Raw genomic sequence first — 27,634 nt, forward strand, 5'->3', positions numbered from 1 at the left:
ATTCCCTAGAATTTAAGGACTTTTCAAACCGAACCCCCAAATCACCAAAATTTCTCAAAAAGCGTGGATATATATTAGTCTTCAGTTTTGGAATTTTTTGACTTTTTTTCTCCTGGAATTAAAAATAGCCGAAATGTTTGCCTTGGTCCCTAATACCCTTTCGGAGTCCAATTGGGTAGGTGGAACCATCCAATTTGTATTTAAACGACCAATTTATCGGTTTACAACTTCCAAGGATTTCAATAACTCAAGCCTACTACGAACATTTATGACAACAAATAATGATCATATATGGTTTGAAACGGCATTATATGACCCCGAGATAAATCCCCTAAAATATCAAGACTTTTTTACGAACCATCCAATTTGCCTTTAAACGACCAATTTACAGGTTAACAACTTGCACCGATTTCATTGACTCAAGCCTACCACGAACATTTATGACAACAAAAAATGATCATATATGGTTTCAAACGACATTATATGACCCAGAGATGAATTCCCTCGAATTTCAGGACTTTTCGACACCGAACCCCAAAAACCCCAAAATTTCTCAAAAAGCGTGAATATTAGTCTTCATTTTTGGAATTTTTTGACTTTTTTTCTCCCGGAATTAAAAATAGCCGAAATGTTTACTATGGTCCCTAATACCCTTTCTGAGTCCAATTGGGTTGGTGGAACCATCTAATTTTCCTTTAAACGACCAATTTATCGGTTTACAACTTGCCCGGATTTCAATAACTCAAGCCTACTACGAACATTTATGACAACAAATAATGATCATATATGGTTCTAAACGGCATTATATGACCCCGAGATGTATCCCCTAAAATATCAAAACTTTTCTACACCAGGCCCCGACACTTTCAAAATTTTCGCAAAAATCGTGGATATTAGCCTTCAATTTTTGAATTTTTTGACTTTTTTTTGCCCGGAAATAAAAATTGCCGAAATGTTTACTGTGGTCCCTAATACCCTCTGGAAGTCCAAATGTGTGTGTGGAACCATCCAATTTTCCTTTTAACGACCAATTTACCGGTTTACAACTTGCATCGATTTCATTATCTCAAGCCTCCACGAACATTTATGACACCAAAAAATGATCATATATGGTTTTAAACGACATTATATGACCCAGAGATGTATTCCTTAGAATTTCAGGACTTTTTGACACCGGACCCTGAAATCTCAAAATTTTCTCAAAAAGCGTGGATATTAGTCTTCATTTTTGGATTTTTTTTACTTTTATTCGTCTTGAATTAAAAATTGCCGAAATGTTTACCATGGTACCTAATACCCATTGGGAGTCCAATTGTGTGGGTGGAACCATCCAATATGCCTTTAAACGACCAATTTACCGGTTTACAACTTGCACCGATTTTATTAACTCAAGCCTACCACGAACATTTATGACAACAAAAAATGATCATACATGGTTCCAAACAACATAATATGACCCAGAGATGTATTCCCTAAAATTTCAGGACTTTTCGACACCGGATCCAAAAATCTCAAAAATTTCTTAAAAAACGTAGATATTAGTCTTCATTTTTGGAATTTTTTGACTTTTTTTCTCCCTTAATTAAAAATTGCCGAAATATTTACCATGATCCCTAATATCCTTTGGGAGTCTAATTGGGTTGGTAGAACCATCCAATTTTCCTTTAAACGGCCAATTTATCGGTTTACAACTTGCATTGATTTCAATAACTTAACCCTACTATACGAACATTTATGACATCAAATAATGATCATATATGGTTCGAAAGGACATTATATGACCCCGAGATATATCCCCTAAAATAACAAGACTTTTTTACACCGGGCCCGGCACCTCCAAAATTTCTCAAAAAGCGTGGATATTAGGGTTCGTTTGGCATCGCTGTGGTTTTCTATTTTTGGTTTTTTGTTATTTAAAAGTATATTATATATGTCACATAATGAATCATAAAATATTTAGACTTATTAAAATCATGATAATTTTGAAAACTGACAACTGAAAAGTGGAAACACCTTTTTCTTGTTTCTTGTTTTTGGTTTTTAGTTTTCTAAAAAACAGGAAATTAAACTGAAAACCAAAAATGATGCCAAACAAGCCCTTAGCTTTCGGTTTTGGAATTTTTTGACTTTTTTTTGCCCGGAATAATAATTGCCGAAATGCTTACTGTGGTCCCTAATACCCTCTGGAAGTCCAATTGTGTGGGTGGAATGAACCATCCAATTTGCCTTTAAACGACCAATCTACAGGTTTACAACTTGCACCGATTTCATTAACTCAAGCCTACCACGAACATTTATGGCAACAAAAAATGATCATATATGGTTCCAAACAACATTATATGACCCAGGGATGTATTCCCTCGAATTTAAGGACTTTTCGACACCGAACCCCAAAATCCCCAAAATTTCTCAAAAAGCGTGGATATTAGTCTTTAGTTTTGGAATTTTTTGACTTTTTATCTCCCGAAATTAAAAATAGCTGAAATGTTTACCATGGTCCCTAATACCCTTTCGGAGTCCAATTGGGTTGGTAGAACCATCTAATTTGCCTTTAAACGGTCAATTTATCGGTTTACAACTTGCACGGATTTCAATAACTCAAGCCCACTACGAACATTTATGACCACAAATAATGATCATATACTGTTCTAAACGGCATTATCTGACCAAGAGATGTGTCCCCTAAAATATCAAGACATTTCTACACCGGGCCCCGACACCTCCAAAATTTCTAAAAAATCGTGGATATTAGCCTTCAATTTTGGAATTTTTTGACTTTTTTTGCCCGGAATAAAAATTACCGAAATGTTTACTGTGGTCCCTAATACCCTCTGGAGGTCCAGTTGTGTGGGTGGAACCATCCAATTTGCCTTTAAACGACCAATTTACCGGTTACAACTTGCACCGATTTTATTAACTCAAGCTTACAAAGAATATTTATGAACACAAAAAATGATCATATATGGTTACAAACTACATTATATGACCCAGAGATGTATTCCCTAGAATTTCAGGACTTTTCGAACCGAACCCCAAAATCACCAAAATTTCTAAAAAAGCGTGGATATTAGTCTTCAGTTTTGGAATTTTTTGACTTTTTTCCTCCCGGAATTAAAAATAGACGAAATGTTTACCATGATCCCTAATACCCTTTCGGAGTCCAATTGGGTTGGTGGAACCATCCAATTTGCCTTTAAACGGCCAATTTATCGGTTTACAACTTGCACGGATTTCAATAACTCAAGCCTACTACGAACATTTATGACAACAAATAATGATCATAAACGATTCTAAATGGCATTATATGACCCCGAGATGTGTCCCCTAAAATATTAAGACTTTTCTACACCGGGTCTCGACACCTCCAAAATTTCTCAAAAATCATGGATATTAGCCTTCAATTTTGTAATTTTTCGACTTTTTTTGCCCGGAATAAAAATTGCTGAAATGTTTACTGTGGTCCCTAATACCCTCTGGAAGTCCAATTGTGTGGGTGGAACCATCCAATTTGCCTTTAAACGACCAATTTACCGGTTTACAACTTGCAACGATTTTATTAACTCAAGCCTACCACGAACATTTATGACAACAAAAAATGATCATATATGGTTCCAAAAGACATAATTTGACCCAGAGATGTATTCCCTACAATTTCAGGACTTTTCGACACCGGATCCCGAAATCTCCAAAATTTCTCAAAAAACGTAGATATTAGTCTTCATTTTTGGAATTTTTTGACTTTTTTTCTCCCGTAATTAAAAATTGCTGAAATATTTACCATGGTCCCTAATATTCTTTGGGAGTCTAATTGGGTTGGTAGAACCATCCAATTTTTCTTTAAACGGCCAATTTATCGGTTTACAACTAGTACTGACTTCAATAACTCAACCCTACTACGAACATTTATGACATCAAATAATGATCTTATGTGGTTCGAAACGGCATTATATGACCCCGAGATATGTCCCCTAAAATATCAAGACTTTTTTACACTAGGCCCCGACACCTCCAAAATTTCTCAAAAAGCGTGGATATTTGCTTTCGGTTTTGGAATTTTTTTGAGTTTTTTTTGCCCGGAATAATAACTGCCGAAATGCTTACTGTGGTCCCTAATACCCTGTGGAAGTCCAATTGTGTGGGTGGAACCATCCAATTTGCCTTTAAACGACCAATTTACAGGTTTACAACTTGCACCAATTTCATTAACTCAAGCCTACCACGAACATTTATGACTACAAAAAATGATCATATATGGTTCCAAATGACGTTAAATGACCCAGGGATGTATTCCTTCGAATTTCAGAACTTTTCGACACCGGACCTTGAAATCTCCAAAATTTGTCAAAAAGCGTGGATATTAGTCTTCATTTTTGGAATTTTTTGACTTTTTTTCTCCCGAAATTAAAAATTGCCGAAATGTTTACCATGGTACCTAATACCCTTTGGGAGTCAAATTGGTTTGGTAGAACCATCCAATTTTCCTTTAAACGGCCAATTTATCGGTTTATAACTTGCACGGATTTCAATAACTCAACCCTACTACGAACATTTATGACAACAAATAATGATCATATATGGTTCAAAACGGCATTATATGACCCCGAGATATATCCCCTAAAATATCAAGACTTTATTACACCGGGCCCCGGCACCTCCACAATTTCTTAAAAAGCGTGGATATTAGCTTTCAGTTTTGGAATTTTTTGACTTTTTTTTGCCCGGAATAATAATTGACGAAATGTTTACTGTGGTCCCTAATACCGTCTGGAAGTCCAATTGTGTGGGTGAAACCTTCCAATTTGCCTTTAAACGACCAATTTACAGGTTTACAACTTGCACCGATTTCATTAACTCTAGCCTATCACGAACATTTATGACAACAAAAAATGATCATATATGGTTCCAAACGACATTATATGACCCAGAGATATATTCCCTCGAATTTTAGGACTTTTCGACACCGAACCCCAAAATCCCCAAAATTTCTCAAAAAACGTGGATATTAGTCTTCTTTTTTGGAATTTTTTGCCTTTTTTTCTTCCGAAATTAAAAATAGTCGAAATGTTTACTATGATCCCTAATACCCGTTCCGAGTCCAATTGGTTTGGTGGAACCATCCAATTTTCCTTTAAACGACTAATTTTTCAGTTTACAACTTGCTCGGATTTCAATAACTCAAGCCTACTACGAACATTTATGACAACAAATAATGATCATATATGATTCTAAACGGCATTATATGACCCCGAGATGTATCTACTAAAATATCAAGACTTTTCTACACCAGGCCCCGACACTTTCAAAATTTCGCAAAAATCGTGGATATTAGCCTTCAATTTTGAATTTTTTTGACTTTTTTTTGCCCGGAAATAAAAATTCCTGAAATGTTTATTGTGGTCCCTAATATCCTCTGGAAGTCCAAATGTGTGTGTGGAACCATCCAATTTGCCTTTTAACGACCAATTTACCAGTTTACAACTTGCACCGATTTCATTATCTCAAGCCTCCATGAACATTTATGACACCAAAAAATGATCATATATGGTTCTAAACGACATTATATGACCCAGAGATGTATTCCTTAGAATTTCAGGAATTTTCAACACCGGACCCTGAAATCTCAAAAATTTCTCAAAAAGCGTGGATATTAGTCTTCATTTTTGGAATTTTTTGACTTTTTTTCGCCTTGAATTAAAAATTGCCGAAATGTTTATCTGAGTCCCTAATACCCATTGGGAGTCCAATTGGTTTGGTGGAACCATCCAATTTGCCTTTTAACGACCAATTTATCGGTTTACAACTTGCACGGATTTCAATAACTCAAGAATACTACGAACATTTATGACAACAAATAATGATCATATATGGTTCGAAACGACATTATATGACCCCGAGATATATCTCCTAAAATATCAAGACTTTTCTACACCGGGCCCCGGCACCTCCAAAATTTCTCAAAAAGCGTGGATATTAGCTTTCAGTTTTGTAATGTTTTTGACTTTTTTTTGCCCGGAATAAAAATTGCCGAATTGTTTACTGTGGTCTCTAATACCCTTTGGAAGTCCAATTGTGTGGGTAGAACCATTCAATTTGCCTTTAAACGACCAATTTACCGGTTACAACTTGCACCGATTTTTTTAACTCAAGCTTACCACGAACATTTATGACAACAAAAAATCATCATACTTCCTCCGTTTTTTTATTATTGCACCATATGGGTTGGGTACAAATATTTTGGTAGTGGAAAAAAGTAAGAGAGAGAAAGGTAAAAATACAAAACTGCCCATGTGATATATTGATAAACTAAAAAATAAGTGTGAAAAAGCAAGGGTATGTTGGGTCTTTGTAGTGTGAACACAAATAATTTTTTTCCTAAAGAGGAAATGGTGCAATATTTGTGAAACTTCCTAAAAAGGCAAGTGGTGCAATAATAAAAGAATGGAGGAAGTATATGGTAACGACATTATATGACCCAGATATGTATTCCCTAGAATTTCAGGACTTTTCGAACCGAACCCTAAAATCACCAAAATTTCTCAAAAAGCGTGAATATTAGTCTTCAGTTTTGGAATTTTTTGACTTTTTTTCTCCCAGAATTAATTTAGCCGAAATGTTTACCATGGTCCCTAATACCCTTTCGGAGTCCAATTGGGTTGGTGGAACCATCCAATTTGCTTTTAAACGACCAATTTATCGGTTTACAACTTGCACGGATTTCAATAACTCAAGCCTACTACGAACATTTATGACAACAAATAATGATCATATATGGTTCTAAACGGCATTATCTGACCACGAGATGTGTCCCCTAAAATATCAAGACTTTATTACACCGGGCCCCGACACCTTCAAAATTTCTTAAAAATCGTGGATATAAGCCTTCAATTTTGAAATTTTTTGACTTTTTTTGCCCGGAATAAAAATTGCTGAAATGTTTACTGTGGTCCCTAATACCCTCTGAAAGTCCAATAATGTGTATGGAACCATCCAATTTGCCTTTAAATGACATATTTACCGGTTTACAACTTGCACCGATTTTATTAATTTAACTCAAGCCTACCACGAACATTTATGACAACAAAAAATGATCATATATGGTTCCAAACGACATTATATGACCCAGAGATATATTCCCAAGAATTTCAGGACTTTTCGACACCGGACCCCTTAATCTCCAAAATTTCTCATATATAGTCTTCATTTTTGGAATTTTTTGACTTTTTTTCTTCCGGAATTAAAAATTTCCAAAATGTTTACCGTGGTCCCTAATACCCTTTGGGAATCCAATTGGGTTGGTGGAACCATCCAATTTTCCTTTTAACGGCCAATTTATCGGTTTTCAACTTGCACGGATTTCAATAACTCAAGCCTACTACGAACATTTATGACAACAAATAATGATCATATACGGTTCTAAACGGCATTATATGATCCCGAGATGTATCTCCTAAAATATCAAGACTTTTCTACGCCGGGCCCCGACACCTCCAAAATTTCTCAGAAAACGTGGATATTAGCCTTTAATTTTGGAATTTTTTGACTTTTTTTTGCCCGAAAATAAATATTGCCGAAATGTTTACTGTGGTCCTTAATACCTTCTGGGAGTCCAATTATGTGGGTGGAACCATCCAATTTGCCTTTAAACGACCAATTCACTGGTTTACAACTTGCACCGATTTCATTAATTCAAGACTACCACAAACATTTATGACAAAAAATAATAATGATCATATATGGTTTTATGCGACATTATATGACCCTGAGTTGTATCCCATAGAGCTACAAGACTCTTCGACACCGGGCCCTGAAACCTCCAAAATTTCTCAAAAAGCGTGCATATTAGCCTTTAATGTTGGAATTTTTTTATTTTTTCGCTTGGAAATAAAAATTGCCGAAACGTTTACCATGGTCTCTATTAACAACCTCCGTATTTAATTTTTCCCTACAATGTAACTCTTTAGGTCTACAAGCTAATTTTCCGAAATTACTCATACTAATGATACTTAACTCCTTGGATATTTTCCAACTCAAAAAAAAAAAAAAAAAAAAAAAAAAAAAAAAAAAAAAAAAACTCCTTGGATATTTAATTATTTCCTTAATTACATTCAATACTTTTCTTTTGACGAAAATTAGATATTCAATACTTATCAAGTTATTAAGACTTAAGAGTACTGCAAAGTATTTGATTATATGTAACATAAAATGAATAAAAACTGTGGATTGCTAAACACCGCCAACAAAAATGATCACTACCGCCAACATTTGGTGTGAATGGACAATCATACCCTTACTACTTCACCATCCCTTCGTCCTTTCGGCAACCCACAACCCCTTTTGACCGACGACCCACCACACCCCCCTCTATGACAACCCACCACCTTCCCTGGTCGCGTGAAGGTGGTGGTTTTTTTTTATTTTAGGCAACCGTGGTAACCGGAGCCCAAAACCGGTTACCGTGCGTGGTAACCGGTTTTGGGCTCCGGTTACCGTGCACCTTAATCGATTCTATGGTAACCGGAGCCCAAAACCGGTTATCGTGCACGGTAACCGATTTTGGGCTACGATTACCATGCACGGTAACCGATTTTAGGCTCCGTTTACCATACACGGTAATTGATTTTGGGCTTTGGTTACCACGATTGCCTGAAAATCTGAAATTTAAAAATAAAAAAAAAAAAGGAGGGAAGGTGGTGGGTTGCTAGTGCGGTGGTGATCGTCGCCGGTCAGTATGGTGGGGGTGGTGATGGTGTTAGTCGTCAATTAGGGTGGTGGTGTCAAGGTGTTAGTGATTGATGGCAAGAGGGAAGATAGTAGTGAAGTACTAAGGACATGATTGTCCATTCACACTAAATGTTGACGGTTTTGATAATTTTGGATGGCGGTATTTAACACCCCCCTAAAAACTATCACCTTTTATCTAGTACCTTTGTTTACTAACTCATACAAGTATTAAGTATATCGAATAAAAGAAATGCATGCTTTAAGTTTGCTTTTGGTACCCTTTTTTTCCCCTCCTTTTAGCTTTTGTATTGGCTTGATGTTGAGTATGTGCCTATTTACAATTTCTATTTACTTTATAATTTACAAACTTCAGTTTATGCAGGTAATACGGTTTCATTTATTTCTTTCATCCACATTGAAGGTAATATTTCTTAGAAAACCAATAATATAAAGTTTTTTAAAAATTTCTTTCGTGTTTTGATAATTTGATGTTAGATATTTGGTAGTATATATACTAATTATATGTCAATTATTTATTTATTTTTTGACAAAGTCAATTAATTTAATAGCATGTTAAAATTGTGTATGTTCTCTTCTTTGTTCTCAATTTCATGTTCTCGGTTAATAGATAAATATTCAATGCAATCCAAAAATGTTTGTACATAATTATGATCTTGCCATTGCTAATTTTGCTATCCCTTAAAAATAATTATATATACCCGGGTGCATGGGAAATAATGAACAAACAATACCCTTGGCTGCACCATGCACCCGAGTATATGTAACTATCTCTCACTATCCCTAAGAACAACACTAAGAAGTGTTTTTTTTATTTATAAATAAAGCAATTGGCTTGATTGGGTGCAAAAAGATTGCAATAAAATGCACCCTAAGTCCCTAATGTCCCAAAGCTACATTGTGCCACACTGTTTCAAAATATGTGTATTTTTATTAAAATAATAATAATAAATAAATATAATGCAAAGTATAATCTAACTCTAAAGATTTTTGTGACAAAATTATACTATCTTTTTTGAAACGCCCAAAATAGTTTATGGGACCAGCAAATTAAAAAAAAAACGGAGGGAGTACTATATAAAACCCTAAATACCGCTTTGGGCTTTTGAAAAAACTTGGAAAACATTGACAATAAGCATGTTTAGAAGCAGAAATTAAAAGAGCCAAAAATAGAAAAGATGCGGAAAAAGAGGTTTAAGAACCAAATAGAGTAAGCGGAATTTCAATCAAAGTTTGAATGGAAAATTCAATCCATGGAAATCAATTATTCAATCAATTAAATAAAAAAATTTAATGAATTGTTAAAAAAAAAACGTACAAATTTTGAAAGAATTAACAAATAGCCGCCAATCTTTAAGAAAAAGCATAACAAATTAACAATTACTTATGGAGAAATGGAGGATGCAACAACGTAAGAAATATGGTATGAATAGCTTACAATTATCTTTAATTTGCATATTTTTATGAAGCTAATTATTTTTGTTAAAAAATAAAATGAAGCTAATTATTTAGTACATGAGAAAATTTAAATTATAGCAAGTATCAATTTTTAGTTATATTAATATTAAAAGTATCGAATTTATTTTTGGGTAACATACGGAGTATTTAATAAATTCAAATAACTCCTAAGATATTAGTTTCTTTTTGCCATTTAACTGTTGATATTATTGGTTAATTGAATTTATAAGTGCACCCAATTTTGTCTCATACCTTAGTTATTAATATATCCCCAAGAACACTATCTGAAAGGATATTTTACAATTTATATTGCCTTAAATTGCAAGATAAAAACAAAATTTACTTTCCAACTATTGAATGCTCATTTAGCAGTAAAAAAAAAAAAAAAAAAAAAAAAAGCAATGTAAACTCGTCCCATAAATTCTTACACTGTCTTAGTGAATACTCGACTATTACATGTATGCAAAAGCAAGCTCTAAATAATAGTCGTAGTTTTTCAAATTGTGTGTTCGATCAATTTAAATGGTAAGACGTATAATCTATATTTAAAATCTAATGTTCTTTGTATCTTACGACACATACTTTTTGATATTGTTTAATGTTGTTGAATAAAGTGGTAGATAAATTTTTGTTTATGAGATTAATGAAACTCCCAACATTTTCTTGACTTCTTTTTGGCTCTTTTTATTTTACAAAAACCGTCTTTTTAATGTGCTAACGTATGTACTCTTTTGTTGTTGAAATTCATATGCAGGGCAATTCCTTGTTAATTGGTGTGTACGTTCTTCTACATGTTTTTGTCTCCCAGCTTGCTTTGGGCATTCGTATGGAGAATGGTAGTCCTCTAGCATCACCATCGAATAATATTAGCGTGCTAGATTATGGAGCCGTTGGCGATGGCCTAAAAGACGATAGTCTCGTAACTTCTTTATTCCAATCTTCTATTCATTTTGACATTTACATTATAAGTCCGGAATCAAATTTATTTGAAAATATACGATTATATTATTTTTGGTTGATTTCTAATTTTCACTTTATTTTTTAATATTATTTCCTCAATTTTACGTAACTTCTTCATAATTATATATGGAAAATTACTGTGGAAAACTGAAGTTGTCAATTGTCATATATAGTTTGAGCTTAGAAGATTTGCACTTTTTTTTTATATAATTATGCTCGCATAGGTTTATTATAGCAACTAGTCATCGTTACAAATTTACAAAGTACGTATTTTTGTAAGAAAATGTAGGTAAAAGATTTGTAACACTTGACTTTAATTTTCTAATTTCGGTTCTATTTACTTGCATTTTACATGCATGGTCTTCCACCATTGATAAGAAAATAAAAATAAATCATAAAAACACATGAAATTAAATCGGTCTAACATGATATTGAATTGTACTATAATCACTAATTAAGTATCGTTTCACTTTTTATTTTTTTTTTACTTTGATCACATGAATAGTAAATAAGTAAAACTGAAAAATAAAGTAGGTAATATTCGAGATGCATGACTTATTAATAATTTAATATGGTGTATGTTCGAATTTTGAAGGCATTTTCAAAAGCATGGGAAGCAGTATGTGCTATTACAGGGGAAACTCCAACCCTTACAATACCGGATGGACCATTCTTATTAACTCCAGTTTCTTTCCAAGGTCCTTGCAATGCAAGCAGCATTCATGTTCAGGTCTTATTATATGCTGTTCATATTAAATCACTCTAAGTTCATACATGTTATAGATAATTAAGTACTTATCATCCTTAATTAATGACAGATCCAAGGAAAACTCGTGGCACCCGAAAATCCTGAAACTTGGAAGAACTGTACAGATAACACTTGGATAAGATTTTCAGGCATTGACAACCTCATTTTAGATGGATCAGGAGAGATCAATGGCAAAGGCGCGAATTGGTGGCACAGTGCTAACCTTTCCTTTGGTGATAATAATTTTGACACCAATTCTACTGTATGTTCAATATGACTAGTACTACTATTTAATTTCATAGTTCATGTACAATTCGTTAATCCCATACGTACGTTCATTCACTAACTAAAATTGTCATTATACAGAGCAATGTGTGTGCACGTCCCAAGGTAATTCGATTTAATAAAATGTACTACGGAGTAGTATATATATATATAAGTTTATATGTGTGTGTGTGCACGCGCGCATTTAGCCTAGCTTTGATTTTTAAAGTCTTTATGGTAACAAAATTTACAGGCTCTACAATTGTTAAGTTGCAATGGTCTTCAATTAAAAGACCTAACACATGTAGACAGTCCCAATGGACATATATCAATTGTTAGTTGCAACAATGCAACTATCTCAAATCTTCATATAGTAGCTCCGGAAAACAGCCCCAACACAGATGGAATCGATATTAGTTCCTCGACTCAAGTTCAGATAAGCGATTCCATTATCGAAACAGGTGTGTTTAATCTTTATAAGTCATGATTTTCATGTATTACAAACTCATTATCGATTTTAATGTTACTAACACGTCGAATTCATTTGAATCATATGAGTAGGTGATGATTGTATAGCAATCGGATCAGGAACATCACAGCTTAACATAACAGGAATAACTTGTGGACCAGGCCACGGTATAAGGTTCGTTGTCAATCTTAGTACATTTTTAATTTGCTCGAATTCTAAGTCTGGATTATATATATAAATATAAGCTAAGAGGCACACGTACATATATTGTCGTGTCTTTTTGTACATGTAGTGTTGGAAGCTTGGGAAGAGATGGAGAAACGGCTCAAGTAGAACAAATTCATGTAAGAAATTGCACTTTTAATGGAAGCACAAACGGCGCTAGGATCAAAACATGGCAGGTTAATTAACAGGACAATCTACACAAGAAAATTCGATTAATTCATTTCCAATTGAATGCCACTTTCTTAAGATGTTCTTATACTGTAACTAATGCAGTTTTATTTTAATTTTTTGTTACATAGGGTGGATCAGGTTATGCAAGAAACATCACTTTTGAAGATATTCCTCTGATAAACGTAGAAAATCCAATTATTATTGACCAATATTACTGCAATCCTGGTCAAACTTGTGCAGCTCAGGTAAATATAGTTTAAGTTGATAAAAAAAAAACTCGAGGTTGATCGAATAAGCCTCTTATATATACACCTAAGAAAGTTGTACAATTGAGTAACTTCTTTGTTGTCTTTCTTCATGTCTTATGCTCATAACACCGCAACATGACCATACTAAAGAAGTCAGCTGTGGCGATTGAAGGCATTACCTATAAAGGCTTCCAAGGAACATCAGCAAGCGCGGCAGCAATTAGTCTAAATTGTAGCAGCACGGTTGCTTGTACCGGCATCACCATGGAGTCCATCAATATTACTGCTTCGAATCCTTCGGATAAGGCCTTTGGCGTTTGCATAAACGCTAAAGGGACAGAAGATCTAGTTGTACCTCGAGTACCTTGTTTTGTTGTCTAGATCAATTAATTATACCCCATGAAAATTTTCAATTAAACACTGTTTTCAATTAATTTTCAATTGCACTTCGGATAAAGCTTTGCGTGAAGCAAAATTTGATATCGCTAAACTGTCATATGATTCAATTGATTCATAGTCAGTGCATATCATTACATCTGCCAATGTGTGAGTTCCTATGTTATAGCTTATAACTCTGTTTTACATGTTCTCTATAAATAAAAGCCAAAGCATTAACTCCGTCAAAACATTTCTTCACTTAAACCAATAAACTTCTTAAAAAATAACAATCCAAAACTAAAAAAATGCAGCATATTCTAATTGAGTTTGTGAACGCAAACTTCTCTTCAGAAAGAAATCAAAGAGATCAAAATTACTTCTGCTTTACATGTGGTGGTCCTGCACTGACGCAATCAGAAGCTAAGGAAGTACATGAGAATCATCAGGTAATGAAAGTCCTGTTAAAAATGGGAGTGGAAGTAGTACGTGATGGGTTGCAAAGATGAGTATTATTGCATGGCTTGAGTTACATTACTTGCATAGCAACTCCTACTCATATAGTCATATTTATAGTAGTGTATGTTGGTGGACATACTACTACATCTCTTACTCTAGATCTAGACTTTTTTCTAGACTAGATTTTTCTCCTAAATATTTTCATAATATATTATTCTATAACATTAGCTTAAATATACTAACTACTTATTACAAGAATTTTCTATATTAGCCTTTTTTAACAAGTCCACCAAATTCGGCAAAATCAGGGGTTTATATAAAAAAGACAGATTTGAATAATTTGGATGATGTTTTTTATGATTCTGGCGTACAAGTCCATGATTTTGGTAATACATTTAAGGTCTGTTATATCAGACCAAAAGCTCGGCATACCTCCATCTATCATGGAGAGTGTTCTTCCTATTTCAATTGACCTGTTTACTGAGTTAGTTAGTTTAGAATACCAGTTGAATTAGTGTATTTGGTCATTTCATCTCTGTTACTTGTTTAGCAGTGTTAGTTTATTACTTTGTTTATTCAAATGTGAATAAAAGATTCTTATGAAGTAATTCAATCATAGAATTCAGTTTCATTCAAACGTTTTTCCTTAACAATCATATTCTTCATATTCATAGAAACAAAAGCCGATGGAATTAGATGTAAAACGTCACAATCTTTCCCTATTGCGTTCTTAATTTTTTGTTGCAATCTTTTCAATTCCACCCACGCCCCATCGTTCCATCTTCTCTCGATGCTCAAAGTAGACTATATAGTCACAAAAAATAGTCACAACAAATCGTGTTGAGTTTTGCTAAGTAATTTCTTACAACACTTTTTTTATTAGGTAGTTTCTCACAAAATCCAAGTTTTATTAGGTAGATTTTTAATAAAAAAAATCCTTTCATTGACAATTGATCGATTTTGTTGGTTCACTGTGTATTGCACTTATATATGAATCAATTGAATCATCAATATTACTGCTTCGAATCCCTTGAATAAGGCCTCTGGCGTTTGCTTAAGCGCAAAAGGAAATAAAGATCTAGTTGTACCTCAAGTAATTTAAACATAATTATCAAATGTTATTACAAATTTTAGAGGTTAAGCTAATATGTGCCTTTGATCTTCTTAATTCTATAAGAGGGCCCCCTGTTTAGTTTGAAATAAGTTGGAAAAAACAGAGTAATTTAAACATAATTAAACCAATAAGTTGTTTCATATATATAGGTAATGTAGCCAACACCAGAGTTTTGTTGAAAATGAGCTAATCTAGAAATATCTTGTAACCTAGAAAATTTTCTAATAAATAAGAATCTAGATAACCTAGACAAAAGCATACTACCTAGAATAATCTAGAAAGAAGAAGAAAAATCGAGAAATAAATTGAAGGTGTAAAGTCGGTGGAAGTAACCGACATTACCCACTATAAATAGGGACATACATACTTGCAATGTAATTCAAGCCATGCAATAAAAACACATTATTTACATCATCATCATTGACTCCAATACTTCATTTCCAATTCACTAATTACCATTCCACTACAACCCACTACGTACATACTCTTCCCATTTCTAACAAGCTTTAAAACTTATAATACAATTAAGTTTTTTGATAACATACTATTTTTTGATACACAATTTAAAAACCTCTATAAATCAAACCACTAAAAACAAAATTGTTTGATTATAGAAAAAAGGATATAATTGAACTTTCCCAAGTTAAAACTTGGGCATAAACCAAAAAGAAAAGCTTAATTAAGAACGATTATCATGACCTCTATAAATGGTTTCAAATGCCTGATTTGATATGTTGAAAAATCTATTGTCAGCTTTGTCACCTCAAAAATAAGAGGGTTCCCATCCCGCAATTTCCACTCATCATTCGTGAAATAAATGCAGTTCATTCTGCAGTATTACTCCCTAGGAACATTGCAACATCACCCAAGTCATAGACTTGTGCCCAAGTTTTGGACTCAAAGTTGAACTTGTATGCCTTAAAATTTATCGTTTGATATTCCCAAGGATCATCGTTCTAAAGCTCCACTCTATATCTGATTACCATAACAAGTTCACCAAATGATTCCAACAAGTATACTTGATTTAATTCAATAAAATTAGACGCCAATGGTACTATGTAATTCGACATAAATGAGGGTCGAGGTATATAGTCCATTAGAGTAACAGACTGTGAAGTTAGGAATGCACTCATCTCACAATATCCAACTGTTCCAAACTCGTTTATGAATACCAATTTTGAACCCCAGCGCGTAACATCTGTCACATTCCCTTCAAAAGTATCGGGTAAATAAACCCAAGTCCATTCTTGGTCACCAGGTCTTGCATAATGTACGCTGTGATAAAAGATACCAGGTGTTGTTATGACAATGTATTCACTGTCAGCTTCAATTACGACTGCCTTTTGTATGATACATAATTGTAAGAACTCAGGGCCGTTCATATTCAACACATACGTTGGGCATGGTTGATAGGAGGGGTAGGCAAATACGAGACTTAGTTATCGGGTTCAACATGTACATCTCTAGGTTATGATCGAGTACCACAATCCAACCACACGACGAACCCCAACATCTAGCCATAAGTTTGAGGGAGATGTAATTGGTAACACCTTTGTTTATTAGGACAGTATATTATCCTGGGGTAATTAGGGCTATTTTGTGCGTTTTCGGGTAGCATCAACCATGGCATCGTCCTAGTCCAATTATTTTTGGTCGTAGAATATGCATACTGCCATGGTCGACATACAACCGAGAAAAAGACTAAATCTTGGGCAGAATCTAGTTTCAACACTATTTCTCTAAGAACGGGTAAATCACTCCAATTACCCATTGTCGGATTAATCTCAAGCTCTCAATCTTCTCCTTATTCACACAACGTGTATTTATATATACAAAGTATTAAATCCTAATTCTAGTTGTACTCTAATTACCTAAGATATAAAAGGAAATACATATAAAGATAAATTTAGACTTTTTTTTTTTTTTTTTGGACAAGATAATAAATTTAGGGTTATATGGCGGCAAGATAAAGTTTGTTCCTATTTCATAACAAAGCAAACCTACAACAATTAGGAAACTAATCCTAAACAACTTCATGCATAACATACTATTCATGATATATGATACAATTTGCAAAGCAAGTATACAATTTAGGAATTCACTTCATGGGGAGGACTAAAAACATGAAACAAGAAAAAGGTGTTTCCACTTTTCTGTTGTTGGTTTTCAAAATTATTATGGTTTTAATAAGCTTAAATAATTTTTGATTCATTATGTGACATATATAATATACTTTTAAAAAACAAAAAACCAAAAAAAAGAAAACCACAGCGATGCCAAACGAACCCTACGTGTTCAGTTTTAATTTTTAAAGGATAACGTGATCCGTTTGAAGGAAATATTTGAATAAAATTAAAAAAAAAAAAGATTTTTTGGTTGTTTATTTGGAATCATGAGTGCGAAACAAACACGTGCAAGAATAATAGTAGTGAATATATATATGACTGAATTCCACAAGGAAATTTTTATACTTCCTCTCTCTACTTCTACATTTCCATACAATAAAATTCTTACAGAAAAAAAAAAAAAAAAAAAAAAAAAAAAAAAAAAAAAAACCAGCAAAATACAAAAATGCAGCAAATCCTTGTTGATTTTGTGAACTCAGGATTCAGTTCCGAAAGAAATGGCAGAGACAAAAACTATTTCTGTTTTATCTGCGGAGGTTTTTCGTTAACGGAAATAGAAGCTAGGGGATTTCATGAAGATCACAACATACTCAAAGTCCACCAAATTCAGTGGCGATTCCAGAAATTTGCTATTATGGGTTCGGAATTTTCAAACGCATACAATGATTTCTAGTATCATAATTAAAAATAAAATTTTAAGTTGATAAATTGGGTGTGCACAATACATATGTTGATTTGAGATATTGGAGGTTTATTTAATTTTAAGACAGTTCATTAGTTAGAATTTAATTTGGGAAGGATAAAGGAAAAATGATGATTTTAACAAATAACATTTCCAAAAAATACTCTGAACATTTCATTTCCAAACAATAAAAGAGCCAAAATATATATATATTCACATTAACATTTATACAATTTTACAACTTTAAAAGTTAAAAATCAAACTTCCTTAAGATGAGAGAGACATTTGTGGGGGGATAAAAGTTAACATGAAATTAAAAAAGAAAGAAAAATGATGATTTTAACAAATAACATTTCCAAAAAATACTCTAAACATTTCATTTCCAAACAATAAAAGAGCCAAAATATATATATTCACATTAACATTTACTATTTCACATCATTATAGCTATTAACAATATTACAACTCCAATCAACAAATGTTTAAAAAAAATAAAAAGTACAACTTAAATCAACAAATTGACTACTTTAATCAATTAAATAGCAACTTCAATCAACAACATCATACTAATTTTACAACTTTAAAAATTAAAAATCAAACTTCCTTAAGATGAGAGAGACATTTGTGGGGATAAAAGTTAACATGAAATTAAAAAAGAAAGAAAAATGATGATTTTAACAAATAACATTTCCCAAAAATACTCTAAACATTTCATTTCCAAACAATAAAAGAGCCAAAATATATATATTCACATTAACATTTACTATTTCACATCATTATAGCTATTCACCACTAGACCAATTGAGTGCACATTGTAAATATTCGCATTGTTTATTATTTATACCTTTGTTTTTTTCCCATTTTAAACGAAACCTACCAGATTTTTTCGAATCCAGTATGGGTTCAGCTGAACCCACTGAACCCATACTGGAATCGCCCCAGACCAAATTAGAAAGAATTGCGGATTTGCATACAAAAGGACTGAGTTTAATAATTTGGATGTTGTATTCGACGACTCGGGAATACAAGTGCATGATCATGGTAATGCATTCAAGGTTTGCTATATTAATCCAAAGTCTCTGCATTCTTCCATCTATCATGGAGAGTGTTCTTCATGTGGTTATTATATCAACGCAGATTCTGTTTACTGTTCAATGAGATGTAAGCTTATGGCATTGATCAATAATGGAGGAATTGATGGAAATGTTGGACCTGCTGCTGGCGGCGGAGGAGACCAAGAAGCTGCTGGCGGAGAAGAAGTGCAAGAACCCGTCGTCGGAGGAGACCAAGAAGCTACCGGCGGAGATGAAGTGCAAGAACCCGTCGGAGGCCAAGAAACTGGCGGCGGAAGCAGCGGAGATGGAGGAGGCCAAGAAAGTGACAGCGGCAGCAGCGGAGTTCGAGAAGTCCAAGAAAGTGGCACGGAGGAGAAGGCGGCGTAGGCAATGACGAGCTTAAACTACCTCTGTCGAATTTCTTCGAAGTTCTGTTTTTCATGGTAAACTTTGATCAAGTATTTTGCAATTGGCTTGTGAATAAATGTAGGTTGTTTTGGGTATTAAGACTCATTTAGTTAGTAAATTTCTTCGAAATTATGTTTTTCATGGTAAACTTTGATCAAGTATTTTGCAATTGGCTTGTGAATAAATGTAGGTTGTTTTGGGTATTAAGACTCATTTAGTTAGTAAATTTCTTCGAAATTATGTTTTTCATGGTAAACTTTGATCAAGTATTTTGCAATTGGCTTGTGAATAAATGTAGGTTGTTTTGGGTATTAAGACTCATTTAGTTAGTAATTTTGTCCAAGTTTTTTGATTAATAGTGGCGTTATTGTTAGAGTATAAATGTATAATCAAAGTTCATTGAGTAATCTTGATAATTTTCTTGAGTTATCCAAAACCCTTTTTTTCTTTTCTTGACAAATATATATTGTATAAATGCTTAGCTTAATCATTCGAGTAACTATTAAAATCTACACTTTTCAAGTACTCTTGTAGTTATTAATCGATAAAATCACACTTTTTTAAGCTACTGTGCATATCATTATACAAAGTGAACAAATTAAACAAAATTGATCAATCATCCTTCTCCGTTATCTAAGCATTTTAAATGAGAGTTTTAAGAACCTGTTTGGTTGCAAAAATAAATAAAGAAAAGAGAAAATCATGGGAATTTTAAATAAGGGTTATTGGTTGACATTAAAAAGTGTAAATTAAGGAAATTGCAAAGTCATTGAAACTGCAACTTCCCACAAAACATGGTAATATTGGAACAGTCATAATAAATAAACTACTAATTTTCAATTATTATATGGAGTAATATATACAATGCTTAATTGATAATTAGAGATAAAATTAATAAAAAACTTACATTGGCATAGAGCAAGTAATAAAATCAAAGGGAGTGACTCAATACTACAAATGCAAATGTTGATGCCAAGGCCTTCAACCAACCTATATTACTTGCCAACAAAAGGATACACAGAACCTTTGAATGAAGCAATAGACAGCAAATTTCATATATCCCCATATTAGCATCATACACATTTCAAATGGGCCAAAAAATCATTATTAGGCTATATAACTGAATCTAAAATAGAAACAACTAAATAATCAGCCCCCCTATAAAAGGGTAAAAAGGGCTACAAAAATCCCTGCTCATATCCACAGAAGTCATTAAACAAACCTGCTAGCAAAATCCTATGTATTGCAATAAAAAGTAATAATCCTTTAATAAGTTGAGCATAGGAAAACTACAGATAAAAGTATTTAGTCACTACGACAAAAACATAACTAGTACAATGAAATCTGACTGCCAGAATTACAAACACTGCTGAACTAAACAGCTCACAGAGCAAACTTCAAAGCCACGGTCAGATTTCTATTTCTATCATCAGCCTTCTCCAAACATGCCTAGTGTTCCACAATGTGATCAAACGATGTAGCGCGTTCAATTATGATGGCACTGCATCATAGGAAGAAAAAAAATCAGCATAACACAATTTACTACAAATAAATATGAAAAGCTCATTTGCACACAACTCATTTCATACAGCAACATGAATGGTTTTTACAGTACTTAGATGTCGATAGAAATATTGTGAAACCACATGATTAAACAAGTGTTAAGGAACAAAAGATATTCCCCTGGAAAGTGAATAACCAAAGGGGTAACATATAAATGCCAAACGAAACAGAACATTTAAGCAAACATGGAAGGAGTGAAGAAATAAAACATATGCATTACCAGAATAGAAAGCAGCATCACAAACGCAAATCAAAGTCAAAAGGGAAAAACATACACATCAAAAGACAATCTTAAAAACAAAAACACATCAAAAGACATATTCAACAGAATCAACCTACAAGTACATAATTTACAATCATATAACGCGAGAGCACACACAAATTGAACGCCCGAGATGCAAACAACCATAAACAAGTTTTCTATGCAACGATGATAAGCAAACAATAGAACGTACTGTATGTCGAAGTGTCGATCTGCTCTGGAAGTTCTTTAATATCGACTTCAAACCTCTCTTGTACCTGTAAGGTTAAAAGAGAGAAAAAAAAAAGATGGATTGAAAACCTTTAAACAAAGTTTACCACAACAAAACATTCAAAAGCGATGACTGCTACATTTTATCACATTACAAGAACAAAGCTATAGTTCCAAAATGATATGGGGTTGACTACCATAAATAGTCACAAGGAACCGTCTGAGAAGAAAATGTTACAAGTTACCAGTTAAGAATAAGATTTTTTGTCAAAAAGTGTTTTAAAAAAAAAAAATACAGACAAATAAAATTTTAGAGTTTTAAAAGGGTACAAAGAATAAAATTAAAGAGACTTTTAAAAGAGTTCCAAGATTAAATATTTAAGGAGTACTAAAAGCGTGGGAGAAAAAACAAAGGTTTAAAAAACTTAAGCAAAGATAAATCAATAAAAAATTATACAGCATAACCTCAGTAAAATAGTACAAGTAAATACTAAAAAAAAATAAACAAATGCAATCTTTGATCACATTACATTAACTAAAACAATAGTACTGTGTACCAATCAACTCATCAGTAAAATAATTACTTCCAAGTAGTCTGAAAAAAATTATAGAGATAGGATAACATATTGGTACATTCAACTATCCAAGATGCCAACAAAAAAATGCAAAGACAGTAAATCAAATAAAAGAAAACAGCTAAATACCATACCTGATTCAATACATCTGAGTCAGAAGCAGATGCCACAAACGTAATTGCAAGTCCCTTAGTTCCGAACCTCCCAGCTCGGCCAACCTGCAGATAATTAATATAAACAAAACAATGTAATCAGCAGGCAAAAGAGAATAAATTGATGGGTGTTTAAAAAAAGATGAAAAGAAATTTTCCTACCCGATGCAGATATGTGTCGGCTGAATCTGGCATATCATAATTAATAACAATGTTTACTCTTTCAATGTCAATTCCTCTGCCGACTAAATCTGTAGCAACAAGAATTCTTTGTTTTCCATCCTTAAATCCCTTGTAACGAGCCAATCTACAAACATTCCAATTGAAAATAAGACATTAAACGCAAGAAAAATTTATCAATAACCTTTACTACAAAATTCTATCAAATATAGAATATCGTATGTTACAGAATTATAAAGGTATAAAAACTAAAAAAATTGAAAAGGACATGAACCATATTAAAAGAGAGTAAACTAAAACTCACTTGCAAGTTGCAACACATTAGATTCATACGAAGTATTAACATTTTATTTGCAGCTTACTTACTTGCTTTCTGGGGATAACCCTACTAAATGGTAAACAAAAAATCCTAACAAAAACAAACATGATGCAACAACAAAAACCAGCAAAAATCCCTACTTCAATTAATTGTACAGGATAATGATCTGTATTTCAACTAACCAGATGACTTCTATACATTTCTGTATTAATAGAACAAAGATAGCATTGTTCTAAAGCTATCTTACACCACAAAGAAGTCCAGCAGCAAAACATACTGGAGGACTACAAAATAAGCTTTTCAAGACATTAAAAACAAAGAAAGAAGCAAAAACCTTTCTTCCTGGGACATGCCAGAATGGATGCAGATCGAAGGGAAGTTGCACTCCACAAGAAGTTTGTTCAATTCAGCAGCCCTACTGACACTCTTGACAAAAATGACAACTTGATTGAAATCCAGAGCATCCAACAGGTCGTTCAGCTTGCGATTCTTCTCCAACTCGGACAATTTGATGTAGTGCTACAATGCAAATATAAAAAATGAGTTAAGATGAAAACATCCATAGTCAATCCAAAAAAAAATCATGATTTGATTTACACACCTGTACAAGACCATGAAGGGTCAATTTGGCTTCGTCATCCACATATATTTCCATCGGCTGAAAGGAAGAAATGTCACAGTAAAGCATATTAGGGGCATCTCCAATCGAAAGGAATCCATATCAAATGAAGATGGTTGAAGATCCCTCTCAGATCCACAGATGTCTCCTTGAAGATACTTGATATCACAGAGCTAGCACAACATTGCTTTACAGCCAATTACTAGCCCATCTTGGATCACATCATCTATAAACTAGGATTCTTCTCCAAGGATGACAATAGTACAGAATACCCTTAAGCCCAGACCAAAACTACTCTCTAAAATATACACTCACACGACCACCAAGTAACAGTCAAAACTCAAAGAAACCCAAGCCCTTAGAACAACATAAGACCTGACAAAAAGAAACTGAACTGATGGAAAATAGTCGAACCAAGTCACAGAGAACCTCCCAATAAAGCCTACACTACGCTCACCCTAGCCTACCCCAAAGGTCCAAGTATCTTGTTTACTCAAAAGACGAGAAGTGTATCAAAGAGAGGGAGCATTTTAGACCATAACATCTATAAACTTAGGTAGATATCTTCTGCAGAAAGCTTGGAAAATTGAAGACTTCAAATTCAATAAGAACTGGCCACGAGACATTACATCTTGCATAAATTTCTTGCAAACAGGTCGGATTGCCTTGCTAAGAGTTGCAGAAAACATCATCACTTGCTTGTCATGGGGTGTCATTTTAAAGATCTCTTGCACATCTCTCCTCATGTCTGCATGGAAGGGGAAAAAAAGAGAGAGAGAGAGAGACCAGACACTTAGTAAAAAAAATACGACATCACAACATAAATGAAACCTGGAAAGCAGGAAATGCAAGAATGAACATGCATAAGAAGCATACCCAGTGACTCAAGCATCTTGTCACACTCATCAAGAATAAAGTGTCTGACATTCTTTAGTGACAGATCTTTGTCTCTAGCCAATGCAAGGATCCTTCCAGGAGTACCCACCACAATGTGAGGGCATTCATTCTTGAGCAGATCCTTGTGAATTTTTATGTTGACACCTCCATAGAAAACAGCAACCTTAATACCAGGTAGATATGTGCTGAACCTCTCGAACTCGTGACATATCTACAGCAATTAGATTAAAGAGTATGTGTTAGCTAACTTTAATTACTAGCTTTCAAATGAATATTGCCAACTTAAATTTAATAATTATTGAAAAAGGCTCAGGATAATAAATACCTGATATGCCAATTCTCTAGTGTGACAAAGAACAAGTGCAGCAACTTGTCCAGCCACAGGATCAATCTGTTGTAGGGTTGAGAGAACAAAGACAGCGGTCTTCCCCATACCAGATTTGGCTTGGCAGATGACATCCATACCCAAAATAGCTTGAGGAATACATTCGTGTTGCACTGAGGAAATACCAAAAAATTGGTGCGAGGGAACCCGCAGTGAGTATAATATGACCTCCTGGTCCTTGTAATTGAAATGTTTACCAGACCATTTAACATCTCCAAGTTGAGTGAATAAGTTAATTACCTGAAAAGTCATAACAGAAATTTAGAACTATCCCTATCATGAGCTTAAGAAAAGTAAAATCAGAATGTAACAATCATATAGTTGGGTCTATATAACTTGGCCAAAAAATAATACTTAATAACCATTTATTAACAACCATCCAACATAGAGGGATACAATGGACAAAATTCCACCGGAGATACTCAGCATAATGAAGGCAAGGTTATTAACTATGCTACCAACATTCATAAGATAAAACAATAATTGGCCAATTCTGACCAGAGCTGCAACAAAACAGCAGCTATCAGTGCAAAGACATAGCACTTGCCTTCGGATGGATGCTCAAAACCAGAATCGACAATTGCGCGCAGCAGCTCTGGCTTCAGCAAGAAGTCTCTGAATCCTGAACTGTAGATTCCAATGTAACCCCTATGATAGAACAAAAAACATTCGATCAGCAAAACAACTCCATTTTTCAAATTAAACTCCATTTTTCAAATTTGACAAACAAATTTACAGACCATATTGAATATAAATCCACAAATATATAGATATAAATACAAAATTTAGAATTCAACCAAAGTAAACTATAAGACCAAATTGAAATACGTTATCAACCAAATAAGTTTTCTCTATCATAATTAAACCGTCATAACTTCAACAGTATCAATTTATATCCATACATCACTATCAAAAGAACTTAATTCACATTGCGCAAGATATACAGCCCCAATATAAAAAGAATTAATCAACAAATTCAAATAATTTCATAAGATCTGAGCCTAAAGTCAAATTTCTATCCTTTATACAACCCTAATTTAACAAAATACAAATTTCGATTGAACAAATAAATCATAAACTTTAATAATAATAATAATAATAGAAAACTACATCGATAAAACAGGAGTGTAAAAAATCGTACTTTTTAGCGGCTTCGCCGTTAGCTTTGGTGACAGCGGGATCTGGAACCTTCTCTTCTTCCTCGTCGTAATCAAGAAGCTCCTCTTCATAAGCATCATTTTCTTTGGTTTCTCCCATAGTAATCTAAACACAAACAAATTCAAATCAAATTAGGGTTTTCAAAATCAAATCAAACAATAATTAAACAAGATCCAACCCAGCAGAAACAGAAATTACAAGATTAATTAAGAAAAATCGAAGAATAATACCTTCGGTAGTAGAAATTAAGAACTAGGGTTAGGGTTTATTCGAAAGTCTGCAAAGGAAAAGGTTAGACGAAAAAGGGAGATCGAGGAGAGAGAAATTGAAGGATGAGGTGATAATAGGGTTTATAAGGGAGAATGAAATGGGTTTTTTTTTGGACGATTTTATCCTTGTTGGTTGTGAGTAATTGTGGGAACTGCCATTTGAGGCGGCAAGATAATCGTAGGGATAAAAGTTGGACAGAGGAAATAAATCAACGGTTAAGATTTTGTACTTGATTTGTAACTCTTATTGGTTCTTGCCTCCAATTAATATCCACATTTTTGTACTCCGTAATTTGTAACTGTATAGTGTATACATCAATATTCAATATCAATATTTTTTTAAAAAAAAAATATAAAAAAATATCAATATTTTTTTTAGGAAAATATCAATATCAATATCAATATCAATTCTTGTCAACAAAAAAAAAAAAAAAAAAAAAAATCAATATCAATTAGTATCTATTTATCCTTTTTTTCATGTAATTTTTTTTTTTTTTTTTTTTCTATATTTTTTGGTTTTTCTCTAAGGGAAAAAATGATTAAGAAATATAATGCTAATCAATTCTTTCAGTCATAATTAGTTGGAGCTTATTTGTTTTGACTCTATTCTCCATGGGGCCTCCTTACCTTAGCGGAACTTTACTTGAAATACAATTACTGCTAACATTTTTCCTCAAAAAAAAATCAATTCTATACTTGTCAATTATCACATAATCAACGTGTAAATTTTTCATAATTTAACTTACAATCATACAAAGTACAACGAAATCTATCTTCTATAATAACTAATACTAAAGTAGAAACCACTGATGTCATCTTTTTTCAAAGTTGTACACGTGGCGCTATTTTATGAAAAAATTTTCCGCTCAAATGCTTTTTTTAAAAAACAAAATGCTAATTAGTTATAAGCAGATTGTGTAGCTATTATTTAGGTCCTGTTTGGCAAAAGTAGCGGTAGCGGGTAGCTTTTAGCGGTGGAGTAGCGGGTAGCTTTTAAGGTAGCGAGTGCCGAGTAGCGGTCAATTAGTAATGGGTAGAGGTTAGCTGTCAAAGTAACGGTTAATAGCATGAGTGTTTGGCAAAAGTAGCGGTTGCAATACCAAAATATATCAAAATTCATATAAATATTGTTTTAAAAGTAAAAATAATTTCCAAATGCTACTCGCTACTTCTAAACGCTACTATTTTTAACGTTTGAGAAAAGCTACCTAAACGCTACCTCTATCGCTAACCACTACTAGAATCGCTACCTTGCCAAATACTCTTAAATTTTTTCTAATAGTGTTTTGAGTGGTCAAAACGTTAACCGCTACCTCAAACACTAGCACCAAACAAGGCCTTAGGTAATTTACTTAAAATAAGTACCTATTATTTTGGTGATTTATGTTGATATTGGTTGTTGGAGTCTTTATAAGAGTTGTTAGCATAGTTGAGGTCAATTAATTGAACTTATGAACTAAAAAAAAATTACAAAAAATTCAAAGATAAATTACTGGTAAACCCGTGCATCGCACGATTACTAACCTAGCATACTATGATTCCTC

At 33.4% G+C, this 27,634-nt stretch overlaps 2 protein-coding genes across 2 annotated transcripts; one reads left to right on the forward strand and one right to left on the reverse strand.

Annotated features, from left to right (window-relative positions):
- Positions 1-8,971: 8,971 nt before the first annotated feature.
- Positions 8,972-13,663, forward strand: LOC145555527 (putative polygalacturonase At3g15720). Its single transcript, XM_081617261.1, has 10 exons — positions 8,972-8,995; positions 9,095-9,103; positions 10,952-11,116; positions 11,753-11,887; positions 11,976-12,167; positions 12,423-12,630; positions 12,731-12,812; positions 12,931-13,039; positions 13,163-13,273; positions 13,433-13,663. The coding sequence occupies exons 1-10, from the start codon at positions 8,972-8,974 to the stop codon at positions 13,661-13,663; spliced, it is 1,266 nt and encodes a 421-aa protein (XP_081473387.1).
- Positions 13,664-20,622: 6,959 nt separating this feature from the next.
- Positions 20,623-26,186, reverse strand: LOC145642460 (DEAD-box ATP-dependent RNA helicase 15). Its single transcript, XM_081693647.1, has 12 exons — positions 26,052-26,186; positions 25,805-25,926; positions 25,211-25,311; positions 24,604-24,776; positions 24,258-24,489; positions 24,011-24,129; positions 23,364-23,420; positions 23,097-23,281; positions 22,426-22,570; positions 22,246-22,329; positions 21,520-21,583; positions 20,623-21,002 (listed from the first exon to the last, which is right to left on the reverse strand). The coding sequence occupies exons 2-12, from the start codon at positions 25,918-25,920 to the stop codon at positions 20,992-20,994; spliced, it is 1,287 nt and encodes a 428-aa protein (XP_081549773.1). The 5' UTR covers positions 25,921-25,926; positions 26,052-26,186; the 3' UTR covers positions 20,623-20,991.
- Positions 26,187-27,634: the final 1,448 nt, after the last annotated feature.

This window comes from Chenopodium album, chromosome 8 (assembly GCF_948465745.1).
Source record: "Chenopodium album chromosome 8, dcCheAlbu1.1, whole genome shotgun sequence".
NCBI lineage: Eukaryota > Viridiplantae > Streptophyta > Magnoliopsida > Caryophyllales > Amaranthaceae > Chenopodium > Chenopodium album.